Raw genomic sequence first — 21,948 nt, 5'->3', positions numbered from 1 at the left:
CCCCAGCTTAATTCTAACTCTTAGTACTTTAGTAGTAGTGAGGAAGCAGTGTTTGTCTACGAAGAACAGGTAGGTATTCTTAACATCTTGGATCATTTTCTAGATTCAAACATTGAAAGATGCTACAATATCCTGGAGCAGGCCGGATATAGAATTATAGAATCCATCCTACAACTGAGCCTTCTCAATCCTTCTACCGATCTCATCAAAGTGGATCTGCTTCCCTGTCACCAATGCCTCCTGAAGGTATGCGCCAATCTCAACAGCTTTGACTGCGTTAGACAGCTTGAGGGGCAGTGGTTTGTTGTCTAAGCAACAGGCAGTGAATTCGTTTGCCTCGTTCACAAAGGCACCTCCGAAGCGCCCGTGGAAATTTGCAGGGACCTCGCGCGTGATGCCGCCGTTGTGGTAGTAGTTGACGAAGTTGCGTTGCGGGTTGATGTTAACAGACAGCTTCCCTTCGGTGCCAATAACTTCCGTCGTATCTTCTTGTCCATGGGGCATCATTCGAGAGCAGTAGTAGTAGGCGATTTTGCCATTGTGAAACTCAACAATTCCGACTGCGTTGTCGTAGTCGTTGTACTTCTTCAACTCTGGCTGGACAGCCGTGATTCCATGGGCGGAAATGCTCTTGGGGACCGAGTCCTCTCCCATGAACCACAAGGTCAGGTCGATATCATGGACCGACATGTCAACAAACACACCACCCGACCACGCTGCGTAAGCCACGTAGAAGCCCGAGGGGTCGTATTTGTCACAAGTCTGGCTTCTCACGATGGAGGGACGTCCAATCATTCCCTGGCTGATCTTATCATAAACCTCGCGATAGGAGTCATCGAATCTCCGAGAAAAGCCACACATCACCTTCAAGTGTGGCTTGGTCTTAGCCTTCTGTGCAACTGCTCTGCACTACTAAGGAGTTAGTCCATATGCAATTTCGAGAAACGACAACTGTAGATCCAATTTAAGCAGGATATCCGGAACATACCACTTCCACATCAATTGACAATGGCTTCTCACAAAGGACGTGCAGGTCCCGATCGATAGCTTTCATCGTCTCCTCGGCATGCACCGAGGTCGCCGTCCCGATGACGACTGCTTGCAAGCCGGGGTGCTCCAGCATCTTGTCATAGTTATCATATAGTGTAACTCCATAAGGCTCTAGGTGTTGTCTACCCCATGTAATCTCGGCAGGGTCGGGGGAGAAGGCGGCAACAACTTCGGCCCGTGGGGTTTGGTGAAGGAAGTTGTGGACATGGACCTTGCCTATCCGGCCCAGACCAGCCATACCAACTTTCAGCTTTTGAATCGGCATTGTGAGATGGAAGTCTGTGAGTAAATAAAGAAGACAAATGGGATTGGCTTTGTGAATTCAAGATAAGCTATTCACAAGGTCTTTCTCTTGAACGCGAATGGAAATGAAACCTGCTGGGCGAGATCCAGAGGCCTTATATGTCCTGGAGGTCTCGGAGTACATTGTCTTGGGCCCAGCTGTGCTGGATGGGGAAAATTTCCTCGTTCAGGCTCAATCCTATTCTTCCCCTCTGTATATGGGGCCGCTGATGGGCTTCTGCATTGTTCATGCAATGGAGCGGAGAGAGATTCATGCTCCGATGGACAGTTTGTAGAACCAACACGGGTGGGGTTGCTCACTTCCAGACGGAAAGACTTGCCGTCATCCACGGAGCATGGAATTGACGAGACTGATTGGATGATCCTCGCAGGACGCCGCGGGGCGTCCCCACTCAGCATTGTTTGGGCAAGGCTTTCCATGGTATCGACGCTCCCCTACATGCAGACGGTGTGATTATCGGTGTGGTCATACTTGTCATTCCTTGATCCTGATGCTGATGCCCCATATTATTGGAGTCAATGTCAATATTAATGAGTGCGGGGTATTCCTCAAGATATACATCAAGAAACAACGCGGGGGAAGTTCGTGAGACAACAAGAACGAAATTGAAAAGTACAATAACTGGAAAGCCATCACGCTGAGCTGCTATCAATCAAAATTTTCTTGAATGGATCGCTGAATTATTTGAGATGAATGAGATGCTGTGGCTGAGCCATCGCTTCTATGCGCGCCCGAAAGAGAAGTAGGACCCCCATCCTCTTTGCTTCATCCAAGCATTTCTGTGCGGTCGGCCTTGATCAACACCAGCATTCTTCTCTATATCTGGCTGAATCCCTGCGTGATTCGAAGTTTTGGATCTAGAGGCGTCCCTTTCTGTCGGTGTATTGCCGCTCAACGGCCTTTCCGTGGCTTCTATTACTGCTTCATTTTGTGAAAAGGGTGTCTTGGAAGTCTTCGAGCTCCTCTTCTTTACAGTGATGAACACAACGGTGAATAAAACTATGTCAACGGAGTTGTCAGCGCCTGTTCGAACACAAAACCCTTCCTCGAGCGTGTCTCATTTCTAAGGAGACATACCACCGATAACCAAAACCAACGCCACGATGGTGCACAATATTATCATTCCTTTAGAGGAAACGCTTCGCGTCGTCGAATATGACTCTGATTCGCCATCTCCATCTTGGCTGTCGACGCTATTAAGTACACCCTGTGCGACCGCTGGTGATGATAGTACAATTAACACCAACCACAAAGGCTGTATTGAGTACGAGGAGTAGCCGATCATTTTCTTGAGACAGAATGTATGAGGTGCTGAGAGATTTTCGTGTCAATACCTGGCACTTAGAAATGAGTTGTTATCTGAGAATAGTCAGGCAGGGAAGAGCGCTCATCATATACTATGGTGGGAGTCGATGGGGTCACCAGGGGCACGAGATTTGTGAAGAATCTGCTGCGTACGCAGCACTAAGACATCTTGTTCTGTGATAGGCTTGACTGTGACAGCCTAAATCCTGAAGATGGGCTGGAGTGTTTGGCCGTGTGCGAGATCCGGGATCATGCAGTTTCACTGGTTTGAGAGTGAAACGCAAACGTCAAATCGGAGACACGGAACTCGACTTAGTGGGATATCGGCGCCAACTGCAACCACCAACTCCGCATAGCCCTTTAAAAGTGTCCAATTGTAGAGATGGCTTGGCCGCCATGCACGATAACCCCGCAAGTCTTCAGATGTTCTGCATCTGCTCGGGCGCAAGTGAGGCTGCGTCGGACCTTTTGGACGAATGATCACGCGTATACAACTGCGCTATGGGGGGAAGAAAAGCGGCCTCAGTAAATTTAGCTCTGCAGATTGTCATATTTCTGGGAAGACAAACCTGTCATTCTCGCCTTGCAGGAAGTAGTAGAGCTACACGTTTGGTAGCCTTATTATGGCAGTGATAATTGAGGTGTGGAACAGATGATATTGCCATCGTTTCCAGCCCAAAATAAGGCCGGGTGAGACGCCTTGTCTGTCTCGTAGGACAACAGTCTCTTCTTCGACCAAGCAACAACCCAAGTGCCACGGGCTATCCTGGGTTCCATGAAGATGAGGGTAGCAAAAATGGCGATGTTATCTGGCTGCTAAGCTTGAAACCATAAGAACTAGTAGTTATCAGTACCAGTGCCAGATACACATATCAGTATGTTGTGCAGTCACAATTCAGCCTCGGTTAGCAATGACAGAAAAACATTCCCATGCTTGATCCGGCAGCCCCGACTTCCGTTTATGCATTTTCACTACTCGGGTCACGAGCGGTCATCTGCCTTGATCACTCAGGGCACTTCTTGTCCCGTCTTTCTCTCTTCAGACAACTTGCAGGCCACTTGAGGGTGACTACATCGTGAAAGAAGGATACCAAGCATTACAGCCGCGATAGCAGCTCCTTATATGGTGCCCTTCTGTGCTGTCACTCTTAGTTACTCACAACCTTGCAAGTCAAATCGCTTTCTTCCTTGTTGGGTGATTATATTCCTCTGTCCATTGTTGTACACTGGAAGCTCAGAATCCGATCATTAACCTTATCAGTCGTGTCAAGATGCAGAGCGAGCAAGAGTCAATGTCAGAGGCGGATTCCATAGTCTACCCTGAACTTACAAACCTCGCTAATGGGGATAGCTATGACGAGGTGGAAGAGCTATTACTCATGCATATGGCAGACAATAATGATTCCCTTTTACCGGAGCTCACAGCAGCTATGGTTTCGGAGGAAGACAGAGACATGCCTCGCAGACAGGCTTCCCCACTACTCATGGAACGCCCTCAAAGCCCTGGTATTGACATGGCAGCCTTTTGCTTCCAGAGGCCGACTCAGGGTCCAAATTCCTTTTCCCTGCAGCCAGCAAAACGCTGCTCACTGAATACCATGCCTCCTCGGTCTGACACTCGCCTGGCTGGTGGCACAGATGTGTCTTTGGTGACTCGAGAAGGGCCAGGAGATGGAAGGTAAGTACTACGTCTGGTTTTGGTACTAGGCTAACGTTCAGTTGTGTGCGCAGTTCCTCATATCCAGTGAACTCGAACATCAGAACACGCACTCTGAAGATGGTTTCACGAATCAGACCTCTCGAAGCACAGGGACCAGAGACTACCTCACTAGAAGCAACAGAGCGTAGGGTTCATGCTGGGCATAACCCGCACGTTTTGCATTCTGCAGCTATTTCTGTGCCACAAGTCGGTCAACGCTCGTCCGCTGAATCACGGCCAGTCTCCTCAGGAATTGCAGCGCTGGGTACGTAAAGCACAATGAGATAAATGATTATCACTGACCCATCTGTAAAGATAGGAGTACCACTTCCTTAAGACACAGAAAGGTAGACCGTCTATTAATTAAGTCTCCCTTCCCGGCTAACAAGGCTTACAGAACACGGAAAGAATAGAAGCGACAGAGCATGGAAACAAGGCATCCAACACAAGTATCTCCCGTGAACCATTGAGAAGGCCAGGCCAAAGCAGAGCTATTGAGCAAACTTTGTCGGTTGCTACGAATCAAGCATCGAGAATCACCAAGCGTCGCCGTTCAAGCAAGAAAAGCGCCAGGCTTCCATCCACTGGTGGCTCTGAAGATGGGGAACCCAAACTATCAGAAGAGGATCTATTCCAGTTATTAATCAGCCGTATCAGAGATCGTGAGAAAGGTGCAATACTCGCCTCTAAGCTTAAACAACAGATGGAGGCCAAGATTACACAAGCTGCTGAGGAAAACAATATACTGAAAGGCCAACTGGAGGAGTCTTGCCAGGAAATTCAGAAGCAATCATCTCAGCTTGAAGCCTACAAGTCCCGTATGGAAACATGGAGGTCGAAGTTCGCGAAGTTTAGAAGCTTCTTGAATGACTTTGGCTGCGACTTCCAAAATTTACGTGGGGAGGCTATTAAGCTCAAAGGAACAAGGAAAGAATTGCTGAGTGAGAGGAATGAGATAAACACCAGCATAAAGGAAGCAAGAGAACAGTTGGCTAAGGCTTCAACCGACGCAGAGCATAGACGTGGTGACCTTATAAAGGTAGAGAGCCAAAACGAGCTGCTTAGGCAAAGCTTGAAAGACGCCGGGGAGACATCGGATCAACTCCTGAGGCAGCTGTCGGACGAGAAAAAGCGATCAGGTCTGCTTGAGGTCCACATACAGAACTGTTCCAGAGCTCAGTCCACCAAATTGGATAAGATCATGTCACATCAACGTGAGATGATAGGAGGTTTCGATGCTGCCTTAATAAGCCTGAGCCATCAGCATGTTGCTTCCATAAAGTCTCTCCAAGAGGGTCTGAGCTGTGATTTCAGCGGTTGTCTGGCTTTACTCAGAGAATTGCAGGGGAGCATCTCATCAGGAAAGGCTGATGCAACAGCATGCACAGACATTATTAACGCCTTCGCAGCTCGGTAAGCCTCATATGTTTAGCCAAAATAACCTGTCAGTCAGCTAACACGGCTCTTTAGCATGGATTCGGCTATGCACCAGCTAAGTGCTGGGATTGGAAAAGGAACTGAGGCAACTGCAGGTCTGACTGAGAATCTCAAAGCACAAACAGAGATTATTGGGAAGCATATTGTCAGCGACACTGAGCTGGCGGCGAAGATTTCAAAAGATTCGGAGAATAATGAGAGATTGCAAAACACTCTTCGAACAATGGCGGCGGCCAACGAGAACATTACCCTTTCAATGAAGGGATTAGAGGCAAGAGAAAGCGGCCTTCTCAATCACTTGACAGCTCTGGAAAGTAGTCTATCGGCAATTAAACTACCAGATCAGAGGGAACTTCTGAAAGACGAGACTCGCCGGTTTGAGCAGACAATTGCCGAAATGAAATCTAAGATCCAAAGTTTGTCGGAGCAGTCCAAGTCCGCCGAGGATGCCCTGGGAACCAGGGATCTTGAGAATCAGGCATTGAGAGGATCGCTAAAAATTGCAGAAACAAAGGCTAATGATAATGACTGTCGCGTCCGCAGGTACGAAGCGGAAGTGACGGCCTTGAGAGATGAAGTTAAGTCTGTGGAGTCAAGGGTTCGTAAAGAGCTCAGTAGAGCTAGTGTTGTCTCCCGAGAGCGGGATCGAGCAAGATACGACCAACAACTCCATAAGGTCTTACGAGAGAAATCTGAGGTCGAGGGTAATCTGAGCAAGGTGTCCAAGCAGCTGGCCGAGACACGACTAGATCTAGTAAGTGCCAGTGGGATTCTTGAGGAGCAGAAGCATACTGATCCACGAACAGACAGAGTGCGAAGACAAGATGAAGCACCGAGTGAATGAATTGGAACTCATGGTAGACAAGCATGGAGCCCCGTTATGGTCAAGGTGCTGACTGGTATAGCTGGAGTCCAAAGAAAAGAAGAATGAGGCTCTCAGATATGATATCTCTGAGACTAAGTCCAAGCTAGAGAATGAGAAACACGAGGCAGCAAGACTTGCAGAGGTGGTGTCTTTGAGCGCAACAGAGCGGGAGTCCCTCCATCGTCAGATTGAAGAAGCTGCCCAACGCATTTCAAGCCTTGAGGATGAATGCCACAGAATCAGCAAAGAGGGATTAGAGTCGGTCGAGGATATTCAAAGTAAACATGACATGCTGTACCAGAATTTGCAGAAAAAGGAAGATGAATGCCTTCTCATCCAGTCACAGCTTAAGGCTACGATGTCAGAAAAGACGGATCTCGAGTGCCACAAAGGGAGGGTGGCAGAAGAGATAAAATCTCTACTCAGGAGGGTCCAAGAATCTGATAACTGGATGAGAAAACTCAAAGCAACGCTTGGCCAAGCGGGACTTGTCACGCCTGATCAGCCAGCCTCGGAAGCATGGAGCAGTCTGGAAACCATTCTGCGCACAGTCATCAGCAGAGATGCCACCCGCGATTCCTTGGATACATCTCCTGGTGGAAAACAGGATGTCAGTTGCTCGAAGGCTCGAACTTCGACTCCCCAGAAGAGCCTGGTGGGCTTAGGACAAGAAGTGTACAAGGCAACAGAGGTGATCTACAAAGCAGAAAGCTTTCAAGCAAGCATTGTTTCTTCACCTTTCCCAGCAAAAGCTAACCTTACAGAAAAAGGCCCCGCAAAACAGCCTTTACAGTCTGCCCAGAACCCGAACATTGTACCCTTTTCAAGCTTCCGCCAACAGTCGCCGACAGATAGTTCTGTCTTCGGGAACGATCAGGACGACCTCGCAGCTATGCTAATGCTTAGTTCAGAGCAAAGATTTTCAAACGAGTCCCATTCGACTAGCAGACCTGATGAGACCCAAGTGGCAAGAACAACAAACTTCGTTGTACAAGAAACACCTACAAGGATGAGTACTGCTCATATCAAGGCCAAGGGAGCTTCCAACACAGTCAAGGACAAATTGCCCCGGTCGAAACCCCAATCCATGAGGGATGAGAAGGGAGTCGACACAAAGATCAACAGAGAAGGGAAAGAAACTCGATCAAAAGCCGTCACTTTCGGAGCACAAAGCCCAACATCGCTGGGGCAGAAACGCAAGTCATCGGCCGGGAGCAATATCAGTTCAGGGAACTGGCAGAGTCAGCCCCTAGAGGAGGAGGACAGACCAGCCCGTCTAAACCGCCGCACATATGCCAGGGCTCGTCAATCCGTGTCTCGAACTCTGGCAGACGTTGAGGAACAACCGACCCGTTCTCTTAGAAATGACGTTGCTGACAGAGGTGCGTCTGCCACCACATCTTCCTCCTACGGAAATAAACGGGCAAAGGTTTCTGTGGATCCTCCGGAACAGAAGCCACAAAAGAAGCCTGTCAGCGAGTACTTCGAGCGCAAGCCGAGCCCCGCGAAGCTTGCTTCCGGAAGCAGCAGGCCTTCTTCGATGAATGCCAGCCAGGGCAACATTCCAAAGCGAGCAGCTAGAGGTAGGGGAGCAGGGCGAAAGACCAGAGGTGAGCCACGACACAGGAAGTAACAACAAGCACACTAACCGCGATAGGTGAACATTACAATGCTGGCTTCGGCCGAGGAGCCTGAGTGGCACATGGACAACAGCTACGTCAGGCGGCTCAGGGAGAGTAACGACTTAGTGGCCAACGACAAATATTTCTGCTTTCCTTCAAATTGACAGTATCTGTGCACCTTATATCTTACACGGCGTGATATCGAGAAGCGAAAGAGCATATTCCTAACTCAAATTTCGTCTGAAAGCTTTCCACCTATTGCTAGATCCATTAACGCAAATAAATTGATAGTAATTGAAGATTGATTCAACCCAAAATGTCTTGCTCTAAACGCCACAATATAACACCGAAAAAGATACACAGCTCGAACGTCCACAGAAGCCTGTCGTTATGGCACAGCTCCCACGACCATCCTCACCACTGCACCGTCTAATGTACATGATCGTCTCATATCGATAAAAAAAATGATCCAGTGATGGCTAATTCCGAAGCTCAAGCCGGCAGTATCGGTATAGGTATCTGCATCCCGCAAAGTCGCAGTCGTCTCGTAGCGAGTAACCGTGGAAAAGAAGCGAAGCGCAGCGCGACTATCGTTCCCAAGCAACATGCATGTATGTATATCGACCGTCCCGCCGTGCAGGTATTCGAAACGAGCCACCGAGTAAAAACAAAGGTGCCGGAACTTCAGATGATCTATTTATTCCGACCACCCTTCGTAGCCTCCAAGAACAGGACCTTCTTCTTCACGACGGGGTCGTACTTGAGCATGCTGAGCGGGCGGTGCGTACGGGGACGGATCATCGTGCGATAGAAGCCGGTCATGGCCATGGAGATGAGGCGCACGGTGATGGTGCGCGACTTGACTGTGTGGTGCGATTGTTGTCAGTTTATCATTCATCAGTGGCTATGGATTTGGATTTGGATTTCGGGGAGACTGCGGGTGCAGTCGAGCATTGTGGGAGGTTGCCGCAGGGTTAGAGTGATGAGAGGTGGGTTGACTCACCTTTCTTGGCCATTTTGAGGAGGTTTTGAGGGAGATTGGGCTTGAGGGGGTGGATTGCCTGGGTTCCTCGTTTCGTGACTTGCGGAGTTGCGCCGGAGAAGTTTGGAGGATTGGGATGGATGGGGGCACGTGATGTGGTTTCCTGATTGGGGATGGTTGGTCGGAAGATTAGAGTTGGAGGGGGAAAGGGTGGTGTCATGTGACTTGCACGTGATTGGGTCTACACGGTATAGTTTGTAGACTACTGATTCATTTTGTTGTAGAGGACTTGGTTACATTTAGCTTAAGGATACGATGTGTATTATAAAGGTCTGGACAGAAGCGATCACAAGCAAGAGGTTAAATGGATTTGTCTTCAAGCAAGGTCTATTTCGCGAAGAAGGTTTTTGATCTTCGCGGCGAAGACGCCACTACCCCATCTCATAATATCTGAGATGATGCGTACGAGGGACAAGCATTCTCTCGCACGATCTGTATTTCCCGCCGCTAGAAAAACCATGGCATACGGTTCTAAGGCTGTATCCCCGGCCCGTCGATGATGAAGCCACACTTCCCAGATTGGGCCCTTGACGGTGATGGAGAAGGCCAAGTTGAAAGGTAACTCATCAGGAGCCGGGAATATACGAAAACTGGAGTGGTCTTCATGGTACTCTGAAAGGGCTTCCAGGATACGAATTGCTCTGGAGCCACACAGTGCGGCTTTATTCTGGGCTTGGTATAGACTCCCATCAATATGGGATGTTGTCTCGATTATCAAGAATGGAAAGTTGACGTGCACGGGTGTAGCGTGCGGGTCGGTGATCAGGGTGGAGGATTCCTGCAATTCGGACAGCATGCTATAAGAATCACCGCTGCTTCTCCTGTGCTCGAGACCTTGGGTCAATTCGCTTTCCGTTAAACCGACACATATACATGGGCAAGAACGTTCCAACTCGAAGCCTGTGGTGGATGGCCCTCCTGCACGATCAGGTGAAGTTGAGTTGCCAGTTTGGTTGGAAGTCTGTTGGATAGTCTGCTGGTTCTGAATCAGAGGACTGGGAGGAGCAGCGTGGACAGGTTCCAAGTCACTACGCCATCCTTCATTCTAAGAAGTTAGGTCTGAGACCGCACAAAAATGGATGAAGTAGGTAAATATGAGAATTTGGCTCACCTTCATCCCGCGAAATCCCTAGTTGAAAGAGATTCAATTTCAAGACTGTGTTTACAATTACCTGATCCCATTCGACTTGTAGGAGCGGAGATCTCAAGTTGACACTATTGGATCTTATGAAAAGTCTTGCTGCGATTAAACGAGTATATCCATCATCCTGATTTTCCAGAGTGGTAAACACATAGCGTGCTATATAATCATCGATGATGGGATCTCGTGGTTGTTCCATCAGGATGTTGGCAAGCCGCAAATCATTGGCACGAAACTGTCCGTCTCTGGGCGTAGGCGCAGCGACGACCTTTATTGGAACTAAGATCTGTTCGGTGCTTGCAGGAGGGTGTGCGGGACATGTCTCTTCTGGTATGTCGAGGCGGTTGGTGGGTTGAGGTACCTGCTGGGCACCCTCTCTGTATTGGGCGAGATTGTCAGCTGTGAGTGGAGCGCTCGACTCATCCTCATAACCGAAGTATCTACGCCGTCGCTCTTCCATTTGGTTTGTTGATGGGAGTACCGTTTGGGTGTCTGATGTAATGCTTCTGGTGGGCAGCAAAAGATGAAAGCATGTATATAAGAAGGTATTTGTGGAATATCCCCTTCCTAAATATGATTCTCGGCTAAGAAACCCTCAAGGGTTCTTTCTATCACATGGGAGCCATAGCATTGGCTTAGGATAGGTAGCACAAGTGAATAATCCCCGTTCGCCGCACACGGTAGCCCCCTCATTGTATGATACATTGGTATTATATAGTTGGTTTTTATATATCAAGGTGAAGTCTCACTTCGTCCAGGAAGAGATCGTGTCGCTGGTATCGCCAGTTGTGAATGTAGAAGATGTCATGGCACTAGCCTCTGCATTTGACGCCGTAGTAGCACTGGAACAGTGCCTGTATTGGCCGGCACAGCCAGCGGCGGGGATGCTAGCTTCAGCCAGCAAACGCGCATATACTCGGACCACCAGTCCATAACATCATGTTTGGCTGGTCCAAAGTCATCTGTTGTGAGTTTTTATATATAGGGCATAGAGCACACCGTGAAGGCCCGTATTCCCGCTTCTAGCCAAATTGTGCTTGATATATCTGCCTGCGGATACCGTATGCCATAGTAGGGTCAATCAGACGGGAATGGTCGTAGTCAGTCTCATTCCCTGCCGCTTCATTTCGAGACTTCCAGGTGCGTAAATCTCAATGCCCTCCATCCAGCCGTCGCGCGCGCCGTCAAATCCAAAAAGAAACTCATCTCGAGCCTTGGCTCCTTCCAGGATATTAATGAGGGGCAGGTCATGTCCAGACTGCACTCTGCGTTAGACATCTTATACTCCTTCATGGCAGTTCTTAATACCCCTGTGGGCAACATACTCATAATTCATCAGTGAATTACCACCAACACGTTGCTCTATTACATACCCAAGCGGTCTCCACGCGCTACAGTACTCAAGGTATACAGGCCACATGTTGCAAGCGCGACGACGGAACGAATTGTGAACTTGTCCGTTTCTCTTAAACTCTACAACCGTGATGTGACCGGTATCGAGATCATCTTAGGCAAGAAGAAACCACGGGCCTAGACGCTGCATAAACAAGATCTTACCATTTCGGATCATCGTCATGAAGTTCAAGTTGGCCATTTCGAGTATATCGCGGGTTAGCACATCTGTGATCTGCACCGCAGAGAGATCATGTGTGGCCGGGTTGACGTCAATAGCTCCATCTCGGGACCCGAGATGGCCAAGACAAGAGTCCATATCGCCGTCTATTCGGCAGGAAAGAATGTATAGCTTGATCCATCTGGATCTGTTTTCCTGTCTGATGGACTCAGGGGTGCGAGACACAAAAAGGGCGGCAAGTCGTAGCACTGGTGGATGTTGTGCACGACGTCTTTGGGGTACTCTGTTGACACCCTTTCTGGGGCGCGCTCATGATATGACTGTGCCAGCTTAGTTTTTTGTTCTCGCTTTTCGATTTTTAACAAAGAGTAAGGGGCATCAGTACATCACGGAACTTATGGGTTGCTTTCGCCTATTTCTCAACGAGCGATCGTCGTTGACCTCGTAATCACCATCTTCGTCGGGAACGTTGGCCATTTCCCGCGAAACTCAATGTTCCTGGAATCGTCAATGATCGCGTGTCTCACTGGGAAACCTTAGCTGGGTTCAAGAGCCGGGTCCTCAGACACCTCTACAAAAAGCATCCACCCCTTTGCCTCATCATCGGCCTCCTCGGGATCAATATCGCCTCTAGGGTCAATTTGGATTTCTAGTGGAATGTCACCCGGCCAGTAGAAGGGACGAGACGGAGCGGCAACCATGATGGTGTGTTGATACCGGGCTCAACTGACTTTCATGCTAGATCACCTGGACGTACTTGAAAGAATGGGAAGGAGAGCCCGAGTTGGGGCAAGCAGAGCATAACCCTAGGATGATATTTGAATATACAAAAGCTTCTTTCACCGAACTAGCCCGGCTAGCTCAATCGGTAGAGCGTGAGACTCTTAATCTCAAGGCTGCGGGTTCGAGCCCCGCGTTGGGCTTTCTTTTTTGCTTTTTTTCATGTTGGCTTCCTTGGATCCGCAGGCCATCGGCTACCTGTGGGGCCATTGTTTTTGGCTGTAAATTGCAGAAAATTGTCCAAATATGAATGGCTTCATTCAAAAAGTTAAGTACACCAATTACTTTTTCCCTAGCTATATTGGGCTCAGGGCATCATAATGGATTTTTATAGCTTTGTTCGGCCTTAATATTCCTGGTGAGGTCGGTAAGATCCGATATTTCATGCTTCATGTCCATCTTAGGCAGTCGTTGCGGATTCTACGACATTGAAGAGCTCTATAAGCCATTTTCTGCAATTTACTTCTCGTAGGCTTCTCCCGCCTTGACGGCATATTCTTCGTCGCAACCTTCGAATTTCTCCCCCTATTTTTCGCTCCTCTTTCGGGGATTCTACTACATAGGCTCTAGTCCTCCTTGATATCTGCCCAAGGCATTCTATCAAATCAGAGTACCTTTAACTCGTGTTACGCTACAACAGTCGTCGCATAGTGCAGGGATTTAATCAATCTCAGTACCCGATATCAGCTCGGAACATGTCCGCTCTCGAGTCAACAGCCACTTCGCATATGTTAAGTTTGAAGCTACCTCAATACCATTGCTGGCTTCTCTCTCCACCCAATACACAGAATAAAGTATAACATCCGCACACACCAAGCCTACTCCAACCATTGACCCACAAGCAAGTGTCCAGACGGTCTGGCAATATGCTACGAAGTTACTGCAGATGGTGTGATACTGTCCCTGCTGTCCTGTGGGGAACTATTCCGGCAGAGTATACCTACAGGTGGGTCCCTATTCTTCAACATACTACCTATTCAGGACGTTATCATCTACTATTATGATCATCATCAACCACTCTAGAGTCTAGACTGGCGCGCACAGACATCTCCCCATGAACAGATAGCTAAATCACCCCATATCAGACGTCGATCTCGCCAGTCTAGACAGCACTACCTCTCCACCCTAGACAACTGACCAGGTTTCAGAATCAGACCGGCATGATGAGCTAGCTGCTAGCCCAACCCCGGGCCGTGCTATGGCTTCGTATGAGATAGCTTCGGAGAATTACCCCGTCTCTATCCTTCCCCGACGGACGTGGACATTAGTACCTACCAATTACGACTGAACATTGCTATTGAAGCTATCCACAATGGCTGAAATGGGTAGTAGCACACCCCGGCAATAGCTACCTCAACTGCCGGTGGAACTATATATAGTAGTTGTAGCTACGTACAGCACAGATAGTAGGTACCTCAGTACCTGCCCAACAGCCTTATACTAGCTACGAAGTACCTAACAACACAACAATCTAAGACCAGGAACAGCATCCATTCCGTATCACCATGATCCACACCAGCTATGATACTAACTACCCGGCCTACGACCCGGGTGATCCGGCCACGGAAGCAAAAGTACCACCACCCACCAACACCATGTTACTTACTACGTATACGCACCCTTAGTACCCACCCTCTACTACTATGGACAAACACTTGCTGTCAACTGTCGCATACCCACTAAGTATAGCGACGGTCCCCACCGTGTAACCTGACTTCGAGTCGAGGCAAGTCGGTGGAGTACCCGCAGTGGGGACATTTGATCCACAGGGTACATTGACAGAGGAACCACGTAGCGGTTTGGATTTCAACGGTGCAATATAGCTAGTAATTAACTAACTAGATGGGGGATAATAACCAGCCACCTTACATATTACATGGTGTTGTGAAAAACAAGTTATTTGTGCTGTTTTGTGACGTTGAGTTGTGTTGTGGTGGGAGTTTCATGTGCGGTGCTATTTAGAAGGGTTATGAAGTGCTAGGCGACAGTGGTAGGTAGTATGCATAGGAAACAAGGATTAGTGCAGAATCTAATAGGATTGTTTGGTATTTGGCCAATAGGGTATATTGAAGGCCGTGACTCACTCCCACTATGTATGTTCATGTACGGCGTACCGGGGTGTAAGAGGAAATGCACGATGGGAATAAACTTTGCGCGGTTGAATTTTAGAGGCTGCTAAGGGACAGGGATAGAGCCGCAGTCCCGAGGGAGGGTATAGGATTGGCACGGTATAGGATAGGGACGGAGTAGATTATGTGGCTACTACTGGCTAGGCAGACAAATGAGGCTGTCGATGTACTGCTACTACTGGGGGAGTTAAGAGTTGGCTACGTTGCGGAAGAGTGAGACTTGCAGTAGGCCACTTGGCTATTGTCAAATAAATTTCACATTAAAATACAGCATCACTTATTGGACGCGTAAGCACGAATCATTACATCGACAAAGGAAAAAAGTGGGTGTAACTCGTTCGAGTCCCCGATGAAAAGACCAAATGAGGGGAAGGGGATGATCCGGGTGGATCATCGGTCGGGGGACTGCATGCAGGTGAGCTGCAGCCATCGGATGGTGGGCGCCGTTGACCACTTGGAGTAGGAGTGAGTCAGAGCTGCAGTGTGCAGATTGAAGCCTGGTTTGCTCAGCAGTAAAAGAAATTTCCTCCTTTGCGTGCCTTTCTTTTTTTTGGTGGGTGATTTTTGTGTTTTCGCCTGTTTTTGTTGCTTTCGTTCGTTTCCTCGTCTTCACCCCAAATAGGATCGAATCAGACAGCAGGTCGGTAACAGAACAGTAAGCAAGGGAGCCAGCTCCTCCAACAAGGATGTAGCCAATCTCTTGGCGGGGTATAAATATCCCCGAGGACCCATAGATAAGCTGGCTACCATCGGACATGGCTCGTGCCAGTGTCGCAGGCTGGTCTAGCCTTTGCTGCGACGGGGCCGGAAAGGTGATAATGGTGACTTTGCACCGCAGAAATATCCACAATTGCGCATGCGTGAAACCTTAATAGATGCATCAGAAGCCCTGCTCATGTCCCTCAGCGGTAGTAGTCGCTCGGCCGGTAGATGCGCGAGGACCGATTGACACGCGCAATGCGGTCAGCTGCGTCGGCCTCATACAGAGACCCACGGCTGGGAGAGCTCTGCGGAGAGGTGTAGACGATGACCCGGTGACGCTTCAGGGATCGTGGTTCCCGCTCAATGATCGCAGTGCAGGCCACATCCTCCTGGGTGGCAGTCCGGCGGACAGGGGCTGGCTCGTGGCTGATTATCGGCCGCTCGCGAGCGGTGACTTCCTCCCTGGTGTTCACACGCAGACCATTTTCGATTGCCAGCAGTAGCTGGCGAACAGCGACGCACTTGAGGGGCACCCTGACCAGGGTGGATCGGTTGCGCTCAAGGTCAACGACGGAGTAGATCTTCCCGTTCTTGCTGCGAAGGTATTCGGCCACGTCCCGGGCATACTGGGTACCACGCTTGCAGAGGGAGCGCTTCTCTTCGTACACGGTCATCGGGTCTGCACATCGAGTGCAGTGGTCGGCGTGGGCTTCGTAGGCAGAGATAACGTAGCTCTCATCAGCCTCGGGGTCGCGCACGAGCACGACGGGCTCGGAGGGCTGCTCGATGGGAGCAGGCATGGTTGCCGAACGACGGAGGGGTGTTCGAGTGCGATAACGAGGTCTTTCAACTCGAAGTGTCTCCTGAATGGAGTAGTAGAAGGGGGGCCAGAAACGGAGTGGCTTGGAGGGCGACAGCGTGACTGACGGAAGGGTCACGAGGACTATAACAAGGTGGTTTGGACTTGTTTATGTGCGATGAAGTTGTGGGTAGTAGAGATGTAGATCTCTGTTGATGATGTGTGTATATGGATGTTTTGAGAGAAGTGTGTAGTGAGTAAGTGAATGGAGAGGATGTCAATGGGGGGTGGGAGAGGGAAGTTATATAGTTGAGGAGGATGGAAGGCATCCATGATTGGCAAACAGTGACTGTTAGAGCAGAGAGACAGTGGTCCCGGGGCGCTAGTAGAGCAGCCATGACGAATGGGTCTCAGGCGGAGAACCTAACAAGGTTTAGCAACCACTACTCGAATTATTCTGATTTTCTTTTTCCGGATTTTAGCAAGCAGTAAGAAACCGTGGTGGAGGAGTGGCAGCCTGCGGGTGACTGCTAAGGCTCAACGGGAGCCTGCCTCAGGACCACTTGGGAATAGTGTCAAAGTAGTGTGGCTGGTGCAAGCAGGCAGTGCTGATCCTCTTAACTTGTAGTTTGTTGTTGGTCCGGCGCCTGTTGCAACCCGTTCGCTTCTCAGCTGCATCCATGATTGGCCCCATGATGGTCCCTCCTGTCAGACTAGCCAGTCCCTGTGACTCCATTCGGGGAGAGGATGGCCATGGCGAGTGGGCACACTAGACACAATACAGTTAGCAATGACCGACTCAACCACTCCGGGAGGGGAGTACTTTACCTGATTAAGGGTCGGGGAAGCGTCGAGTCATCGGGTTAGAGTTCGATGATGAAGTGCAGTGAGAGGGTTCTTCAGAAGTGACCAGCCCAACTGTGGCTTGACTCCTCGTGTCTAGAACTAAGCCGCACGCCAGCGGCCACCTTTCCTCTCCTCTCTGGCCTCCCAACACGAACTCCCCCTAGTCCAGGACACCATCATCCGCCCGTCTTTCAGGGACCGTCAGCATCCCCGTCTCACCTCCGCCATTGTTGGTCAGTATCCATCGTTGCTGCAGTCCGTTTCACGCATTAACTCTCCCATGTCGATGACAACGCTCATTAGCCATGCAGCCGCTCTCTCCTCTTACCCGCATTATCTGAGACGTGCGATGGCTCGGTTCCATTCTGTTGGTAACCTACAATATTGGCTTTCTCTTGATCGCTTCTATTCTATTTTTGCCTCGATCGCGACCGTCTAAGAATAGGTGTTTCGCATCTGTTTCCCCAGCGATCCGATACGAGCGGCCCCATGATAGCCAACTTCGTGATAAGGGGATGTCTGAGCCCCGGACTACCCCTTACGCTAGCAGCCATGAAGTCATCGAGACCATATGTCCTGATACCCTGCTGCGCCTCAGCCACAGGATGACTGGCCGAGAGCGTTCCTTTCTGCCACTCCGGCGCTACAGCCACAGTTCAACCCACGAGGTATCTGCGCGCGATCATGCATCCTGCAAGTGCTGATGGTTCTATGCCCTCTATCACTGATCAACCGTCCGATCGGTTCTGTCCTTTTCGTGTCGCTTAACGCGCGCGCGACGAAATGATCACCTCGTGTCCTATGGTGGTGACGCCAGCTTTCCGGAAGCTCTTTTTCGTTTCAGCTCCCCGTTTTTACTGTGCTATTGTCCACCACTCCCCACCCTGGCTCAGGCTACAGGCGACCGTACCGGTCCATTGGGACTGCCTTGTGAACGTCCACCGATAATGGCGCAACCGACATGACGAGCATGCGCGCATGGTGTCCACCATGCGGCTTTCTTGTCTCTCGGACTACGGTCTCTCAGCCTACTAGGCCCCAGCGCGCCTAATCACTGGGTACGGGTGTCCGTTGGGGAGGCCCGTGAGAGCCAATGCTTACGGCGGATATATATGACGAGTGTTGGTCATGTCCGGGATAGCTTGTCCCATGATGGGCACTCCCACCATGATAAGAATCAGAGTCTGCCTTGCAGTTGCCACTCATTAGGCGCCAGTGTTTCCCATACTTTTGACTGGCGACAGCGAAAGGAGGCTCAAAGACGCTCATCTAGTAGTATTTGTGAGGGGGGGTGTGTAGTTATTAACGCCGTCTTATACCGTGTCAGGTATGTATTCTTCACCGAACTAGCCCGGCTAGCTCAATCGGTAGAGCGTGAGACTCTTAATCTCAAGGCTGCGGGTTCGAGCCCCGCGTTGGGCTTCTCTTTTTGCATTTTGATGATTCGCATGTGGTGGGTGATGCGATAGAAAAAATTTTTTGGTTCGGAAGCTTCGGTGGCTCCACCAGATCCACTGACCCAATCATCGCAGCTTCTCAGCCTTACACTGCACGCAGGAGTCGACTCGGACATAGACCATTAGGTATCCTTGCCCATTTACATTTGCAAGACATTGTTATATCTTCATCATCATAGGTGGTGATATTAGAGTGGTTGGAATTGACGCTGCGTGGCGTAGCAGTCCCTTGTCTTCCCCATAAGGCTGCATACTCTAGTCGAGCGGCTGAATGCATACCCACATCACCCACAGCTAATCGACAAGTTTCTCAAGGATACACAGCCCCAACCATGACGACATCAGTCAGTATAACACCGAATTGTCAATAACTATGCCTCTGAAGGAGTCATGCCATTTCAGGAAGCTTGATATACGTCAACTATTTCTGTGATCAAGTTGTAGTCCGACTCAGTTACATGCCAACTTTCCAGAGTCGCCGAATTTCGCAATAGCATGGCACCTACGCGTGTAACAAACTAGGGACCAATGTTTCCGGATATCTAGGAGATTTGCTCGACCATTCTGTGGTTGTACAGGCTTGCCAACTGGCCAGGCTTGTGGTGCGCACAGGAGACCGGCCGGTACGAGTAAATGCTCCAGCCACGATGGCCATGCTTTGAATGCTGAAGCTTGTTGTACAAGTGTCTGCGACCAATAGCCTGGGTGAGAGGGGCATCTCATAGAACTGCCCGACTCGAACGTCGCAGTTGCGTCCGTGAGCGCTGTTTAGCGAAGAAGAGAAAAGAGCTAATCTTAACGCACCGAGTTACATGCAAGTCTTCTACCTCCGGCGCCATCTTATCCAAACCCCGCACTACATCACCAACCCTCGAAGGAGACGTATCTGTCTGTAGACGGGCAATTACCATGCCATCCAGCACCCAGAAAGGATGAAAATAAGTCATGAGCCGGATGTCAGAGACATCTATTCCCATTGAACTGACAATACCGCGTCCTCTCCCGAATAGAAAGTTCGACGAACGGAGGTATTATCCGCTCTCTCAGCAACCGTGGTAATCTTAGAATCATCAGACAAGCGAGAAAGGCAACGTGGCCGATGTCACCGGTGGATTGTGATACGATAGCGTACGTTTCTATCAGCTGTTTTCCCTTCTTCAACACAGGTAGATCCGGCTATCCAGCAAAACATAAAGCCACTTCTCGGACAAGGCAAAGCGGGACGACCCATTGTGCACGGACCCGGTCCCTTTTCGGGGGTCTTGCCGTGTTCTTCTGTTCGCGTGCCTCTCCATTCCAACTCAGATCATAATTGGCACTCATATCCGTCCACAGTGGGGCTTGCTATGAGCCTAAGTGAGTCGGCGAGATGCAAGCTTACATAGAGAGTGTTGTAGCAGTGGCATTTTTACTGCTGAACAAAGATCAGTCATTGCTTGATGACAGCAACCAGTAGCAAACACGAAACGAATATGAAAATGCATAAATGATAGCAGGAGATGATTCTCCAACATCCTGGAGATACACGCGTCAGGTGATAAATCACACGTTCTGCTTACCTGCCGCACCTCCGCAATTTGCTGTCAATCGGACCCTGCATACCATATCTACCCTGCCTTCCCTCTTTCAACCTTCATCACTATGCGACAGTCGTCTGTTTTAACTACCATTAATCATGCCGACCGGAGTTATACACGTGCGTGTGACAGCAGCAAGCCCGTTATCAGATAAGCAAGCACTGCAAATTGGCAAAAAAAACAACACTCTCTGTCCCGCACTGTGGACCCTGATCGGCACAGAAACATCCAAGCCCCGTCCCGTTCGTGTCTCTACCCAAAAGCAGATGATCCCAATCAAACTAAAAGCAAACTAAGGCCCCAGGATCGCTTTGCAAAACAGAGGGGCTGAATAAGCGAGATGTGTCTGTCTGACAAGCAGGTCCGCGCGCAATTCGACAAAATAATCAGCCTCGTCCCCTTTACTTCTTCGACTTCTTCTTCTCATCCTTCCGACCCGGAGAATGTGCCTTGCCTCAAGCCACCACGCAGATCCAGTGCCATTTAGTAAACGATCACCATGTCTTCCTCGGACATCCAAGGCTACGCTATCCGTCGGAATAACTCATGTCTCAGCGACGAAGTCGGATGCGGTAGAACCTGGGAGACCTGGCACGCTTGCTGCCCATCCGGATCCAAATGTCCCGGAAAGGAGTACTCGATTCAGAACAATGTCTGCTGTCCGACCTGGACGGACTGCACCTCCGAAATCAAACCTGCGGTCTGCGCCAATAGCACCTGGAACATGTATGACTACGATGGGTATTTCTGCTGTACCCAGGACGAGAGTGGATTCAGGCTCAAGGGGACAGACTGGGTGGGCTGTTTGAGCCCCGACTCGCCGGGAAATGCTAGTTACAGCGCCTTGAGGCTCATAAGCTCTGGTGAGTTTGCTTGACTTCTACGTTAAACTTCTTCAATTGGAGAGAAATGAGTTGCTGACATGCGAACCATTCCCGCTTAGCTTCCTCGACCGCTACATTGGCCCCCACGTCTACTTCCGCATCGACCACAACAGCATCAACAGCAGCAACAACAACCGCTGCTGCATCCTCAGGGTCAGGTACCAACACGGGCGCAATAGCCGGAGGCGTCGTCGGCGGTGTCGTCGGAGCCGCAGCAATAGCTGGCCTTCTTTTCTACTTCCTGCGACGCCATAATAAACAACGGCCCGAGTCGCAGACACAGATGCATCTCCAACCACAGGACCCCAGCCCCCAATATTCTGCATACGCATACAGCCAGCAGCAATATTCAACAGGAGCGAGCGAACTAGATGGACAGTCTGTGCCTGCGGAATTACCGCCGACCAATGGGCCGAAACATGAGTTAGCGGAGTATCGGTGAGAGCTAGGTGGGATGATGATTTTGCATATAGCGCCTCTTATACTTTCTGCCAAGTAAAATTTATGTGCCTAGGACAGGTTGCCGCGGGTCGGCTATGAATTGGTGGGAATGGACACAGAAAACAAGCACACATATTCACAAATAAATGGAATATGGGTGAACCAGCGAATGGACCTCTAATAATACTTTGAGCACATATCCATAGAGTGTCTAATATAATTGATTCCCCCTATCAAATGCATTTTTTGAGGTTTGTCTTACATGATGTAATTCAAGAGACGATATGCTTATATA

At 49.7% G+C, this 21,948-nt stretch overlaps 11 protein-coding genes and 2 non-coding genes across 13 annotated transcripts; 5 read left to right on the top strand and 8 right to left on the bottom strand.

The window, feature by feature from the left end:
* Positions 1–168: 168 nt before the first annotated feature.
* An11g07950 (uncharacterized protein) lies at positions 169–1,315 on the bottom strand (the record flags this gene model as incomplete). Its single annotated transcript, XM_001394726.1, has 2 exons — positions 169–909; positions 989–1,315. The coding sequence occupies 2 exons, from the start codon at positions 1,313–1,315 to the stop codon at positions 169–171; spliced, it is 1,068 nt and encodes a 355-aa protein (XP_001394763.1).
* Positions 1,316–2,075: 760 nt separating this feature from the next.
* An11g07940 (hypothetical protein) lies at positions 2,076–2,639 on the bottom strand (the record flags this gene model as incomplete). The annotated part of the gene is made up of 2 exons (XM_059750421.1): positions 2,076–2,353; positions 2,432–2,639. The coding sequence occupies 2 exons, from the start codon at positions 2,637–2,639 to the stop codon at positions 2,076–2,078; spliced, it is 486 nt and encodes a 161-aa protein (XP_059604327.1).
* A 1,291-nt stretch (positions 2,640–3,930) lies between these two features.
* An11g07930 (uncharacterized protein) lies at positions 3,931–8,355 on the top strand (the record flags this gene model as incomplete). The annotated part of the gene is made up of 8 exons (XM_059750420.1): positions 3,931–4,337; positions 4,379–4,623; positions 4,674–4,705; positions 4,756–5,771; positions 5,829–6,549; positions 6,602–6,652; positions 6,701–8,270; positions 8,318–8,355. The coding sequence occupies 8 exons, from the start codon at positions 3,931–3,933 to the stop codon at positions 8,353–8,355; spliced, it is 4,080 nt and encodes a 1,359-aa protein (XP_059604326.1).
* A 620-nt stretch (positions 8,356–8,975) lies between these two features.
* On the bottom strand, positions 8,976–9,298 carry An11g07920 (mitochondrial 54S ribosomal protein bL33m; the record flags this gene model as incomplete). Its single annotated transcript, XM_001394723.3, has 2 exons — positions 8,976–9,145; positions 9,286–9,298. The coding sequence occupies 2 exons, from the start codon at positions 9,296–9,298 to the stop codon at positions 8,976–8,978; spliced, it is 183 nt and encodes a 60-aa protein (XP_001394760.1).
* Positions 9,299–9,640: 342 nt separating this feature from the next.
* On the bottom strand, positions 9,641–10,925 carry An11g07910 (uncharacterized protein; the record flags this gene model as incomplete). Its single annotated transcript, XM_059750419.1, has 3 exons — positions 9,641–10,369; positions 10,436–10,453; positions 10,497–10,925. 3 exons carry the CDS (start codon positions 10,923–10,925, stop codon positions 9,641–9,643), a joined length of 1,176 nt encoding a protein of 391 aa, XP_059604325.1.
* Positions 10,926–11,210: 285 nt separating this feature from the next.
* An11g07900 (uncharacterized protein) lies at positions 11,211–12,739 on the bottom strand (the record flags this gene model as incomplete). Its single annotated transcript, XM_059750418.1, has 7 exons — positions 11,211–11,380; positions 11,465–11,515; positions 11,600–11,728; positions 11,813–11,971; positions 12,023–12,336; positions 12,480–12,536; positions 12,627–12,739. 7 exons carry the CDS (start codon positions 12,737–12,739, stop codon positions 11,211–11,213), a joined length of 993 nt encoding a protein of 330 aa, XP_059604324.1.
* Positions 12,740–12,888: 149 nt separating this feature from the next.
* tRNA-Lys (CTT) lies at positions 12,889–12,961 on the top strand. The gene has a single exon. It is a non-coding gene; the product is annotated as a tRNA-Lys (tRNA).
* A 316-nt stretch (positions 12,962–13,277) lies between these two features.
* On the bottom strand, positions 13,278–15,704 carry An11g07880 (hypothetical protein; the record flags this gene model as incomplete). Its single annotated transcript, XM_059750417.1, has 8 exons — positions 13,278–13,343; positions 13,566–13,729; positions 13,957–13,990; positions 14,297–14,358; positions 14,451–14,641; positions 15,003–15,083; positions 15,307–15,452; positions 15,561–15,704. 8 exons carry the CDS (start codon positions 15,702–15,704, stop codon positions 13,278–13,280), a joined length of 888 nt encoding a protein of 295 aa, XP_059604323.1.
* A 145-nt stretch (positions 15,705–15,849) lies between these two features.
* On the bottom strand, positions 15,850–16,449 carry An11g07875 (hypothetical protein; the record flags this gene model as incomplete). Its single annotated transcript, XM_001394719.3, has 1 exon — positions 15,850–16,449. One exon carries the CDS (start codon positions 16,447–16,449, stop codon positions 15,850–15,852), a length of 600 nt encoding a protein of 199 aa, XP_001394756.1.
* Positions 16,450–16,766: 317 nt separating this feature from the next.
* On the top strand, positions 16,767–18,228 carry An11g07870 (hypothetical protein; the record flags this gene model as incomplete). The annotated part of the gene is made up of 6 exons (XM_059750416.1): positions 16,767–16,879; positions 16,965–17,072; positions 17,195–17,310; positions 17,399–17,665; positions 17,763–17,962; positions 18,139–18,228. The coding sequence occupies 6 exons, from the start codon at positions 16,767–16,769 to the stop codon at positions 18,226–18,228; spliced, it is 894 nt and encodes a 297-aa protein (XP_059604322.1).
* Positions 18,229–18,643: 415 nt separating this feature from the next.
* Positions 18,644–18,716, top strand: tRNA-Lys (CTT). The gene has a single exon. It is a non-coding gene; the product is annotated as a tRNA-Lys (tRNA).
* A 485-nt stretch (positions 18,717–19,201) lies between these two features.
* An11g07850 (hypothetical protein) lies at positions 19,202–20,074 on the bottom strand (the record flags this gene model as incomplete). Its single annotated transcript, XM_059750414.1, has 6 exons — positions 19,202–19,253; positions 19,312–19,515; positions 19,556–19,641; positions 19,743–19,811; positions 19,884–20,038; positions 20,071–20,074. 6 exons carry the CDS (start codon positions 20,072–20,074, stop codon positions 19,202–19,204), a joined length of 570 nt encoding a protein of 189 aa, XP_059604321.1.
* A 753-nt stretch (positions 20,075–20,827) lies between these two features.
* Positions 20,828–21,654, top strand: An11g07840 (hypothetical protein; the record flags this gene model as incomplete). Its single annotated transcript, XM_001394716.3, has 2 exons — positions 20,828–21,191; positions 21,272–21,654. 2 exons carry the CDS (start codon positions 20,828–20,830, stop codon positions 21,652–21,654), a joined length of 747 nt encoding a protein of 248 aa, XP_001394753.1.
* Positions 21,655–21,948: the final 294 nt, after the last annotated feature.

Source organism: Aspergillus niger (genome assembly GCF_000002855.4).
Source record: "Aspergillus niger supercontig An11".
NCBI lineage: Eukaryota > Fungi > Ascomycota > Eurotiomycetes > Eurotiales > Aspergillaceae > Aspergillus > Aspergillus niger.
Note: the sequence above shows the minus strand (reverse complement) of the source record. Positions and strands in the feature narration are given on the sequence as shown.